Source organism: Manduca sexta, chromosome 27 (genome assembly GCF_014839805.1).
Source record: "Manduca sexta isolate Smith_Timp_Sample1 chromosome 27, JHU_Msex_v1.0, whole genome shotgun sequence".
NCBI classification, from domain to species: domain Eukaryota; kingdom Metazoa; phylum Arthropoda; class Insecta; order Lepidoptera; family Sphingidae; genus Manduca; species Manduca sexta.
Window position 1 is genome coordinate 20,644,563 of NC_051141.1, and position 12,962 is coordinate 20,657,524.

Sequence of the window (12,962 nt, forward strand, 5' to 3'; positions counted from 1 at the left end):
GTGTACTAATTTTGTAACTGCTTACTGCCAAACTTTCATGGGTAAAAAATCGGCTAATCACATACCCACTGTATCTGTTCACAATGAGACTATAGGAATGCTCTGACTCTACTGAGGTAGTGACACTATTTCACTGAAAAACAACGTAAAGCGACATTTTACTGTCGCGTTTCCCATAATTAACTAAATTTGTAAGTTCGGAACGTATTGATCCTGCTTCTAGAGTTATAAATGTCATGGCAGTCATTTGCTATAGTCACTGCTGCTCCACTCGCTCGCTTACTGGGCCATGCTACGTCATGCTGTTACATTAACTGATGGCTAGGATGGATCAACGTATCTATATATTATAGTTAACACCTCTCTCCCCGCTGATATTCAGCTAACTGTGCTAGTCCTACTCGTGTTCCCTCTTATATTACTATTAAGTCCGCGTGTGTAACTTTCTGTGTATATTTAACAAAAGTTGTGCGCGCCAGGTCTGCGCTTGGCATTGCGACCATCGTGGCGTGTGGCGTCACGATTGCCAGCGCCACCTACCTCGTGCTCTGCATCGACTACAAGGTACGCACACTGTTATAATTATATAACTTCCCTTTGTCGCAGCCATGTCCAAAAATTATAGCTCTTTATCATCGATGTTACTTAGATGACGTCAACCTTCACTACCTAGCTATTACCAATCCAACCTATTACCAAACGAAATATTTCAAGATTTGTTTTTTTTTTAATTCTCTTTGTATCCTGCGTTAATATAAAAAGATTAATTACCTAAATTTTTCTTTTTAAAAACCTTTAAGTAGCGGTTTATCTTTAAAGAGCCATTTATTACTGGACGAAAAGTGATTAGATTGGCTTGAATACCTTGAATCTCCACTTCCCTCTGGAGCCTCTCGGCTGGCCCCACAGCTGTGTTAAATCCGTTTAGTCTATGGGCAATCGTGCGTACGAATAAATTTGCAGGAACTTTCTTACAGCGCTTACAAGGGGATTAGTGTTGTGGCGGTACAATTAGTGTACACACCGCCATCTCGTCAACATCAATGGAAATGTGAAAAGACCAATATGGTATTGACACAATTGTAGTGATTATCACACAACAATCGTGCTAGATGGCGAGGGACGACATTGATTTGCCAAAACAAAATTTGCGCGACGCGCAGCATATATACCGCCTCCGAATAAGAATCATTGGAGAGGCTCCGACCGGTCAGGCGCAACATCTGCCTGACTGGAAATCCATAGAGGAACGTTACCATCAGTTCCTCTACAGTGGCGTTTATCTATATACGCCGCTATAGTGGAACTTCGATTCAGAGTTTTTTTCTCTTAAAGTGACATGAATATGTAAGAGTGATCAGTCGCGTGGATATAGTGGCGTTACTATTGATCGTGTATGCATATATTTGTATGAATTGTGTGCAGCACGCGAGCCTCAAGCTGAAGCGCGCCTCGCAGCGGCTGCACAACAACCGCACGCTGGCACAACTCATGTCGTTCTTCGTGGTGAGCGCGGTCATCCTGCAGGTACAAGTCGTTATGGTACGTGAAAACGTTTCAAATTTTTACCATAGGTTAGCAAAACTATAACAATATTTTTATATGAGTGATTGATTTCGAAGTGAGGAGTATTCCAATAATTATATTTGACTGTGCCATGACCGTGTAGTCCGAACACTATTAACGTATGTTATTAGTATTGGTGTGATATGTTTCACCGCCAGGTGCAGGGGGTCTACTCGAGCAAGAAGCCCGCGATGTTTCCCTCGCTGGAAAACAACGGCACCTACAACTGCCCCTACGACATGAACGAGGTAATCTTTGCCTTTGTTTTTAAAACGGAAGGACGACAAACTAAAGAGTGAGACACTTGAGAGTGTCGTGGAGTGCTAGACGGATTTGTATAAAAAGGGAAAAGAGAAGCTGACCCTGCGCTTTCAAAACTTGAAGTAGCGGTGACAGAATAATAGATTTGGTAGTTTACGTACATACCCATTAAACAATAATATTAAATGTAATGGCAAAGACTTTGAAGAGTATAGTTACTTATAGACCATACATCAGGACCAAATTTGTGGTTCAAAAGTTATCACCCCTTGGTAATAATTCGTTGTCTTATTTGGAATGTGTTGTGATAAGATGTCACAGCGTTCTTAGATATTAATACAATAAATACAAAAAATATATATTTACGGAAACTATACTAATATGCGCATTAAAAACGTGCAAATATTGATGTGGAACAAATATGAAGTAATTTACATCGGAGTTTTGCTTAACTTATTTAACGATAAATTGAATAACCATCGCATGTGCACCAAATTCTTGTATGACAATCTTTCTAATGTGCTCTCTATATAATCTTAGAACTGTTTGTGTAATAGTGGTTACTACGCTAGATGGTTTCGACAGTTTAATTTTAAACGTGATAGGTAATGACACTAATTTATTAGGAAAACAGCTTCTAAATTGGTTGGAAAATGAGGTAGACATTCATATTTCTAATATTGCAATAAGTTAAAGTAGACGCGTAATAAGGATATATTGCTTGTCTCTATGCCCGCAATGATATTATTTCCTTATATTTAATTTTCCAGTTTGGTTTCCTCGTGACTGATTTTAAATACTTCAAACTTTTTTACCAAATTTTTATTTATTCTTTTTGTTTTATATTTTCATGGCGTAAATTTTTACTAAAACTATTAAAACATTCAGTTAACCACCACATAACGTAGCAAAATTTCATAATATAATTTGCGTGACCTCAACACTGGCACGTTATCTACGATTTTACCTTGCTTTACTCCCACTAGTGCTTATGTTGTGTCTCACGAGTCGCGCGTGTGTTGTGGACAGCACTACCTGCAACTGACGTTGATGACGATGTGCCTGTGCGCCGTGCACCAGATCCTCATCACCATGGTCAAGATGCTGCTGCTGCTCGTTGTGTGCATCACCTACGTCACCATCACCACGCAAGAGCATATTTACTACCCATACCACTTTTACGACTACCAGTGAGTATTTTCCTGACGGCCTATACTTCTTGTTAAGTCTCGCTTTGTTTTTCTTCTGATTGAAATCAACCATTGATCAAAATGACTTTATTCCCACCTTGCATGTTAGTAGATATACTATGTGAAGGACTCCATGCTTGCAGGATTTCTAAAGTATTGGCTCGATAGTGAATATTTAACGTAATATGAAATTCCGGTTCACAATTATACTTTTGTACAGAAACCGCTGCGGCTTGGACTGGAATCAGCAGTGGACCAATATCGTGATCGCATTGGGTGCCACCGTGGCGCTGCTGCTTCACTCCCAACAGACGGAGAGCACTTACCGGCTGGATTTCATCTGGAAACTACAGGCCAATGGTACGCGCTACACTAAATATTTTAGTCAATAATATACTGTAGCCCATTGACTGTCCAGTTTCCAATAATGCGTATGTATATGTCACGTATTGCAGATGAGAAAGAGGACATGGAGCATCTTCAGGCATATAACCGCAAGCTCCTCGCGAATATCCTGCCCGAGCACGTGGCGCAGCACTTCCTATGCAGTGACAAGAACATCGATGTGAGTGCGCTTATACTGTTCCGCATAACATGCATTTCGTGCATGTTTGTAGCTAACACAAAAATGTCATCGGCAGCAAGTGTGATGCTGGCTTGTGAAACTTGAAACTGAAACTTCTCATTTTTCTACTAAAAACCGGAAACCAGAGAGACGACTTGTCTACACTTAATGTCAATGAAATAAATCGTAATAAAATTAATTTTAAAATTTTAGCTTTTTACGACTGTATCTGCGCAGAATAAGCTCCCAGTGTCTTAAAGTCTGGCAGCCGGTTTTTTACGTTCCGATTTAATTAAGTGTAGAACAGCATCCCGGGCTTCTGCAAGTTTCCAACCATCTTTTGCCAAATTTATTAAACTTCTTAGGCGGCTTAAAATAAAAAGCAATGGAAGCACGCTTCGGAATATAGCCAATCTTGTCAGTGACTCTTTTCATGTATGATAAAACAATCGGAACACGTTCAACTGTGGCTCGTTTCACTGTTTCTGTGATGGCGGTGTGGATTAGAGATCGTTGATTTGCAGTACTTGCTCGACATGTTGTATCTCAGTGGCCAGGTGTTTCTCGGCACAGATTCTTCGTGTATTTAATGTTCCTTTATGAATAATAATACTTGTAGACCTTCTGTAACGATGGTGCAGTAATAAATTTAAAAAATATAAAAGAAAACCATTGCCGTATACTATGTAATCCTTTGTACGTAATATATGCGTTCCGCGTGATATAATAGTGTGTGTTGTACGCAGGAGCTGTACCACGAGCAGTGCGAGTCTGTGTGCGTGATGTTCGCCTCCATCCCCAACTTCTCGGAGTTCTATGTGGAGCTAGAGGGCAACAACGAAGGCGTCGAGTGTCTGCGCCTACTCAACGAAATTATCGCCGATTTCGACGAAATCCTCGCTGAGGACCAGTTCAGATACATTGAGAAGATCAAAAGCACTGGCGCTACGTACATGGCCGCCTCAGGTCTGCCTTCACCCAACTTACCTTAGTACCTTGAAGTATATAATTACAATATACGCGTGTGTTGTACCGCAGGACTGACCACCGCTACACGCGACCTGCGCGGTTACCGCCACGTGACCGCCATGGCGGACTACGCGCTGCGCCTGCGCGAGCAGCTCGCCTACGTCAACGAGCACTCGTTCAACACATTCCGCGTGCGGATAGGTAAGGTGGCGCCACACTGGCCACGCTCGCCTCGCACCGCGACTGTCTGCCGCGCGAACGAACCGCGAGCGCCGCGAGCGTGCGAGCAATGCGAGTGCCTCCCCGAGAGTCGAACCAGCCACGACAGGTGTATTCAAATGTGTGTCGGCAGGCATCAACATTGGGCCAGTGGTGGCGGGAGTGATCGGCGCTCGCAAGCCGCAGTACGACATCTGGGGCAACGCCGTCAACGTCGCCTCGCGCATGGACTCCACCGGCCTGCTCGACCATATCCAGGTGCACTACAGCGCCTCCCATCCCTTTAACTGCCAGTAACTAAACCTTTGCGAGTAAAGTGTTGACGAGCATTAAGGACCGTCACATGCTACGAGGATATCCTTTAGCGGAATAGGTTCGAGCGGTACGGTAGAGCGATTTCGTGATAATAACTATAATGTTTATAAGGAACTTGTAAACAGCAAGGGTTCATAGTTTATTTCTATTCTTTATATTGAATTAAAGAAACAATAACCCAAAAATAAGCGATTCTGTGTCAATGGACGATTGTTGGTTGAGTTTTAATTACTTATGAAGCAAAGAAAATATTGAAGGTTCACTTATTTGAAAATTCTTTAAAAAAAAAATACTGAAAAAAAAACGAAAAATCTTTGATTTAATATTTAATAAAGAAAGAACTGTTCCAAAATCGCAACAAGTAAGAAAACGTAAACAATGTGCGATGTTTGGAAAAAAAAACGCTCACCGTGATCCGTACTATTATAATAAATAACATATAGATTACGTGTTGTTACGATATTTGGAAATAACAACTTTAGAAAAAATATCAGACATTTGTTTAATGGCAGTCCGTTTGAAACCAAACACAGATGCAATTCCGTCTGATCGCAGACGCATAAACCCACATCATTTGACATGGGTTGCTCAGATGTAACTAGGATTTTTAAAAACGGGGCTATTTCAGGAATCTGGCTAACTTCAGTCACACTACCAAATAACAGGATATTTTTAATTAGATATTAACGTCGATATTAATAATATGGAAACTAAATCTTTCCATGTTCGTTTAGATCTTTTTAATGCAGAATAGTTCACAATATTTTCAACAGTTTTACCGAACTAACAATTTATAGAATTAATGAGCATTTTATTAAATGGGTAACGTAATCACTGACTGGTTGTAGCCCTCTCGTATGAAAGGAGTTGTCTGGTTAGGTGCCTCCGCAATGTCCATTTTTACTACCAAACAGCAGTGTGCGTGCACTGTTCTGTTTCGGTTTGAAGGATATTGCGCTGAGCACTATGGGATTTAACATCTTATGTCTCAAGATAACGAGCGCGGTGTAGTTGCACGCAGTAGGTACTTTGTAATTGTGGATTGTGTTGCTACTATACCGGCAGTAATTTCTCTTACCATCAGGAGTATAACATGCTTGTCTTGTCATACAACTGCAATAAAATAAATTATAATCTCGAAGTAATCACGTCAACACGTCCCGCCCGCACCGCTGCCGCACCGCAGCAACCTTTTCCGTTAAACGCTATCCTCGCAAGGCTGTAGTACGATTACAGCGACGCAGGGATCAAAGGCACAGATCGGCGCGGTAATGGCCGCGCACTGAATCCGCTCTGCAATTCATATAATAATTCGAACTTTAGAGCTTATGGACACCAGAGCTTTGCGATTCCTATTTCTTGGCGTCTTTCAGCTCCTTCAAGATAGAAAATCAGATTTACTTATTTTACTATTAACATCTCGCACAATATAAAACTTGACACGAAGCTTCCTCCAGACTCCTCTTAAACATTCTGTACCAAGAGATTGTTAGAAGACGACTACTTCCCAATAAATACAGTCAATATAATGCTGGCAATCATATATTTGACTTATTATATCGTTATATTATTAAGCTGTTGGAACTATAGTAAGTAAAGTAGCGCATTGCGATTGTGGCCACAATAATCCGATCGTTGGTATGATTTATAGCATATTGTCAGTGCGATGGCCGTAAAGCGAAATACAATGATTATTGTGCGCTGTCATGGTACGGCGTGCATGAGTGGTATGTGTGTGGTGGTGCTGCGCAGGTGACGCAGGAGGTGTACGAGATCCTGGGGGCGCGCGGCTACCGGCTGCGCTGCCGCGGCACCGTCGATGTCAAGGGCAAGGGCAACATGGTCACGTACTTCCTCGAGGGCGTCGGCGACAGCGCCGGGCCCGCCGCCAGGGACCTCTACCTCGTGAGTGTCATCCTTCAGCTACATACTATCTACTCTGTCTCTCTCTCGCTCTCTCACCTCTACTCAGAAACAACTGCTCGATAGTCACTGAATACAAACTGGTCCCATCGGTTTCACTTATCTTACACAATTAAATTAGGAAATAACAAACTGCCAATACACACGCATGCATATTTTAATACTCGTTAGTATGTGTATTTGGAGATAGATCTACCTTTCGATTTTAATATCAAATACCGTGAGTCAGTATCGAACGAGTAAATACATTATATCCTGCATAATTTCCAGAACCCGATGCCATCGACGTCCGGCGAAGACAGCGAAGGCTCCGGCGGCCGCCCGGAGCACCGCCCGCTAGAGACACTGTCCGAGGGACATACTGATGAGGACGGCGGACCCTCGCCCAGGGCCTCCATTCCCAGAGGTGAGTCGCCTTTTAAATATAAATATTACAGCTCTGTTGGAATGACAGTTGTACTAACTCGTAAACATTTACAATTTTATTACAAAAAATACTTTAGACACAGCTTAAACAAATGTTTAGCTAAACAGTTTCTAATTCTAAACACCATGTCTAAAGTCTTGTCTAACTGTTAAACATTGTTTATATAAACACCCGTTATACTACAAAAAAAATTGTTTTAGCAATACTGCAAAATTTTTACTGTCAGCTACCAAATTAGTCTATTTTCCCTCTATGAGCCTGTCAGTGTGAGCCAAACTATAATTCATCAGTGTTTTTGTGTAGCGATTTAACTCAAAATTAAACACAATTACCTGATGTCGGGCCCATCACCGCAATACATATGCCACATGTATTTGTAGATCTATAATTCTACCTCGGCGATCACAAGGAAGATCATCTTTTAGGTATAATATCGAATATTTTGTTGGAAAAATATTTCTGAATCTGTACTTTTTTTAAAAGTAACATCATCATAATGTTCGAATGGGTTCAGTATTTTACTGTTTTCGAGTATCACGAAAGTTCTCCTTGAAATCTAAATCTTCCATATCAACATGTTACATAACCTATAAGATTCAAATCCATCCCTCGGGTTTTTTTTCCAATTACTACTTAAACTCAACAGAACTGAAGTAACAAAATGTAGGCTACCAGCTACTACCAACGCGAAAAGCTAAGTTTTAAGATGAAACATGCGTTAAAACACCATCGGCTTGGCTAACTCTTAAACATGAATTTTTATTAGAAGATTTTTAGTCACATGTTCATCGCGTATTTAACTTTTTTGTAATAACACTGGTATTGTTTCAAACTTCACATATTCGTGATGATTTTTCCAGATAACCAGACTGAATCCATGAGCGTGAGGCTGCCAAACGGCGAGTGCGGTTCTCGCGAGAACTTGGCGAGCGCGGTGCGGGAGCGCGTGCGCCGGCGACTGGAGCGGTTAGAGCGGCCGTTGTCGCTAGCCGACGGACCCAGCCTGCCCGCGCTGCTCTCCTTGCTGCACGCCAGGGCGCACTCAGCGGAGCTAGACACAATCGTGCACGAGACCGAGGCCGCGCCCAAGAAGAACTACTCCCTGAGCGACGTGAAGCGGCCGGCGGAGGCGCGCGGGGCCGACGCCGAAATCCTGCTCGAACCGTGCGGCCCGCGCCGCACCGCCAGCCTCGCCGACTTCCTGTTGAAGCGCAAACAGACGCGGCTGCATACGCACGTCGTCAACGTTATCGTCAACCCCATGAACAGCTTGTACGATACCGAGTCGCCGCCCTCGTCGGCCACGCCCTCTCCCGACGAGCCGCGACACTCCGATGAACAGCTCATTGAAGACACGCAGGTGTAAGCCCACCACCACATCGGCAAAATCTATATGATTTCCTTTTCATAAGGAAGGCATTATTGGAAAGCTCTACGTGGAGATTGTGATGCGTTCAAAGAACTGAAACAGTGATATTATTTAATATGTAAATATGTTTGTTGACGACCTTAGGCCTCATCGTGGAATGGACAACGTGGGAATAAACTCTTGTAGTTAACTCGTGTGTGTCCCACGCGTTGTCGGTGCCGCTTGTTCTGATATTAAACATTGTGCCGTAGACCCGGTGAATACAAATGCTGCGACGAACCAAACTAGCCAAGACCAAGCAAACAAGAACGCAAACGGATCATACTTAATAATTGGAACAACTGTATAGTATAGGTTATAGATTTGTAAATATTAGCTGTAAGTATACTGAGAAGCGCGTCTCGCTCCCGCGCTGCATCGCCGCCACCGTTGTCTCCTTAAAAGTTGTACGAAATTGTGAAGCTAACAACAAATCACGTTCAGATAGTTGGAATAAGACCGTTGCGTTACAGTGTCGCGCCAGCAATAATAAGACACGCGCGCGGGTGTCGTGGCGCGCCTCCACCACCTCTAGCATTAAGTATAACGAGCTTATTGTTGCGCGGCGCTGTGCAGGCCGGCATACTAGCCGCTGCTGGCCGGCGTACACCAACGCGGCCCGACGCAGGCGCAACCTCGGGACGACGGTTTCTAATCATTTTAGTTCCACGTGTAGTGTTGTTGTTTACCTCGCCTATAATGGCCTACCATGTTTGCGTTCATCAAGAGCCGTGCCCTTCGATACTGCAGGCGCCCCGAGCCGTCGTCCCGCACTATGTATGTTTCAGTATACACATAATACGAGTATCTGTAATTATATGTATATATATGAAACATTGCCATATACATAATCTCAATAATAGATAAGCACTGACTATTGTATAATATATTAAGTTATAGTTATCATAAAGGCAAGCGTAGCGGACGTCGCACTGACGTCACGTGTCCACGCCATTATAGACTATAGTGTTCGCATGATATTACGCGCTGTACAGAGATGCGCCACTCCGCGCTCCTCCACCGTGAGCCAACACACACACACAAAAACGCGCGCGTGCGCGTTCACATGCTCACACACACACAAACACAAGCGCGCGCGGATTCGCATGCAAACACGCACGCACACATGCGCGAACGCGCGCGCTCACACACACACATACGCGCGCACGCACGCTTACACATACACACAGTATTACACACAGAAAGATAAACATTCCGCGGCGTCACTGACTCCAATAACACATTTTAACGCTCTATGCAACAAGAGTGATTCGAGCCTCTAACTAAACAAGTGTGCTCGAACGTTATACGCGGTCGATGTCGTCACCAACGTCACATGACTCCCTCGTACCACGCGAGCGTGGTGTACTCGCACGTCAACAGGATCATACGACGTCTGTAGCCGTTGAAGAGTGGCACCACATGTACACATTGTACCGCTGTCCCTCGCTGACGCCAGTGACGTAGCCTAGCAAGCCCATGCAAATTTTGTGTGCGGCTCTTTAACCATATTTGAGCAATCAGTACCCGCTAGCGATGTCATAGAGGAAAAGTCTTTGCGTTCATTATAATTTTAAAGGGAATGTCGATGCCGCTAGCAATTAGAGTTATTGCATTTAATACCGCTGATGTGTAGACATGGGCGCCGGGTGCAAGGCGGTGCACGTGCACCCCCGTTTTCGTAACAAATCACAATAAAAATAACTGAATGACAATGGGAACTATCGACCACAGGGGTTTTATTATAGTTTAGCAAATACAAATACCTTTTAATAAAAAAAATGATGTTATGTAGTACTTACTATAGTGTGTAGATTGCAGTTGCACCTCCCTAAATAATCTATCTATATATATAAAAATCAATTGCTGTTCGTTAGTCTCGCTAAAACTCGAGAACGGCTGAACCGATTTGGCTAATTTTGGTTTTGAATTATTTGTGGAAGTCCAGGGATGGATTAAACGGTGAAGAACATAAATAATAAATAACGGAAAATACTAAAAACGACAATATAAGTTTTCAATACAAAATGTTCCTACCTGTCAAACATTTCATGTCTTTTTCTCTTTTTAGAAATAAAGAACTGTAACATATATATAGATGTATTCAGAAATAAGTCTGTTTCATAGTTGTATTATGAGGTCCGATTTCTATGGTTTATTTTGTTCAAATACAAAACATTTCAGAAATAAATAAAGTGTAAAAGTGTCAGTGGGTTCTTAAAAATAGAAAATAAATAAATAAATTTCAAGACTATTATTAAAATCTATCATCAATTTGTCAGTGCGTGAGAACTTTATTTATCGTTATTGTCGCAAAATGCCACGGAGAAGATGACTTAGATAGTCGAAGTTTATCAAATGTACGACGAGCTACTTCACGTGCAAACCGTACTCTCGACTAGCGAGAGACAGATAATGATAACATACGTATTGTATGGCAAAATTGTGTTTCACAATAAATAACAATAATAAATGTATGTAGGCGATACGAAGTTCACCGGGTCATCTAGTCTAATATAATAATTATGGCGGCGCCCATGTGTGTAGACAGTCTATAAAAGTTAGAGTTGGTCCTACCGCGACGTCACACGCGCAGCTACGCTCTGCGTGACCATCGTGGCAGCGATATTATATTTCATTTCGTTTATGATAGATAATATTATTTCTGCAACGTCGTAAGTGAACCACAACTAGAGTGCGGTATAAAAGCTTATAGACAACACCTCTTCTCTTTAATGTAGTTCCCGTCCCTCTTCCTCCCCATCACTCCAGTTGAAATCAGCTTGTGACAGATCCTAGTCCCTGTAATACATTTTTTACATTGCAGTTTAGTTATACAAATTCTCTCAATGATTTTAAAAGATATACCGAATATAAGTTATGTGGCACTAATTGATCCCTGTGGGCACGCTGTGGATTAAATGGCCTTGAAAAACCTGGGTCTCCCCTGTCTGTGTAGCCCCAACCCTCGTGCGATCGTACGCACACCTGCGCACGCAACGGATGACCCCTTCCCGAATCCCCCACACGTTAATGGTCGTTAGTCACTGTTAGGAGTATTAGTAGGTACTCGATAGTCTGAAGTATATTAATAAGCACTCGCGCGTACTCGTTTGTCACTCATTATATGACTGTCGGTGTCTATAGTTCGAAGCGGCGCGTGCTCGCATTCGTGTCCGAGCTCCTGCTCGCGCGCGTGTTCGTGCTCGCGCGCTCTTCCCGCTCACGATTCTTGTATTTTAGAGGCTTTAACCAAATTATGATATTTGATGTATTTTTGGATGTGGTATATTTATATTATTACGTGGCGGCATAAAACGTAGTTGTGCCAACTTTCTTTCAAAGCCCAATACTCGCAGTATTAGTGCCGCCGCGTGTTAGTTACTGTCGCACGTTTTAGAATAGCAACGTAATCACGTTGAGTGTACCAATACCTACACAATGTGTTAGTGCAGTGCGTGTGACGTCAGGCGTCAGGCGTCAGGCACGGCTCTCGCGAGTCGTGTCACCCTGCCTCGCGCCGCACACCAACAGAACATCCGCGCACTACACTAATTAATGCTTTATCCTCTGAATGTTACTCTCGTATACGTATGTATTCATAGTCAGATAATTATTATAATCAAATAATAATATAAAGGTGTTATATCGCTTCGTTTTCCGACAGCGCCGCTAACCGAGTCTATTTACCTAATGCACGTACTCGGCTCAGTAGTACTTTAAAAAATATTAGGTTCAATAAGAAAACCAAATTTACTCTCCCGATTTGTTACTCACCAACAGTTAGGTTAACAACCTCATAAAGAGAGAGAAGGCTAGTCAACAGGGCAGGCTGATTAAGCTTTAAAGAGGCTGGACTACTAATTTATTGGCTTCGTGTTTACACTGGCAGCCTTGCTGTGAAGTAACTCGACAGTGCCCATCCGCAGTCTGCGTACACTGCACCACACACGTGGCGCCTTTGTAACTGTACCTTGTCATCCCTGCAAGTCTATTGCGAGTCAGAAACCTTTCTCTAGTCGGTAACCAATATCTAAATCATACTTTCCTGTTGAAAGTTTCCGACTCTCAGCCGTGCGAGGCACGAGCGATGTCGGCTGTGTTATCAACATGTTCATC

General features: G+C 42.7%; 1 protein-coding gene across 3 annotated transcripts in view; it reads left to right on the top strand.

The window, feature by feature from the left end:
- The window catches only part of LOC115441436 (adenylate cyclase type 6), a 270,780-nt gene extending 259,930 nt beyond the window's left edge, over positions 1 to 10,850 (top strand). The window contains exons 20-31 of one of the 3 annotated variants that reach the window (XM_030166222.2): positions 480 to 564; positions 1,426 to 1,542; positions 1,725 to 1,814; positions 2,857 to 3,017; positions 3,238 to 3,377; positions 3,473 to 3,582; positions 4,329 to 4,548; positions 4,621 to 4,752; positions 4,904 to 5,028; positions 6,838 to 6,990; positions 7,279 to 7,414; positions 8,296 to 10,850. In XM_030166222.2, the coding sequence (XP_030022082.1) occupies positions 480 to 564; positions 1,426 to 1,542; positions 1,725 to 1,814; positions 2,857 to 3,017; positions 3,238 to 3,377; positions 3,473 to 3,582; positions 4,329 to 4,548; positions 4,621 to 4,752; positions 4,904 to 5,028; positions 6,838 to 6,990; positions 7,279 to 7,414; positions 8,296 to 8,801 (1,975 nt within the window). In that variant the 3' untranslated portion in view covers positions 8,802 to 10,850. The remainder of the gene's footprint in view (positions 1 to 479; positions 565 to 1,425; positions 1,543 to 1,724; positions 1,815 to 2,856; positions 3,018 to 3,237; positions 3,378 to 3,472; positions 3,583 to 4,328; positions 4,549 to 4,620; positions 4,753 to 4,903; positions 5,029 to 6,837; positions 6,991 to 7,278; positions 7,415 to 8,295) is intronic. The other 2 variants (XM_030166221.2, XM_030166223.2) reach the window with 2 other exon arrangements.
- The last annotated feature ends 2,112 nt before the right edge of the window (positions 10,851 to 12,962 follow it).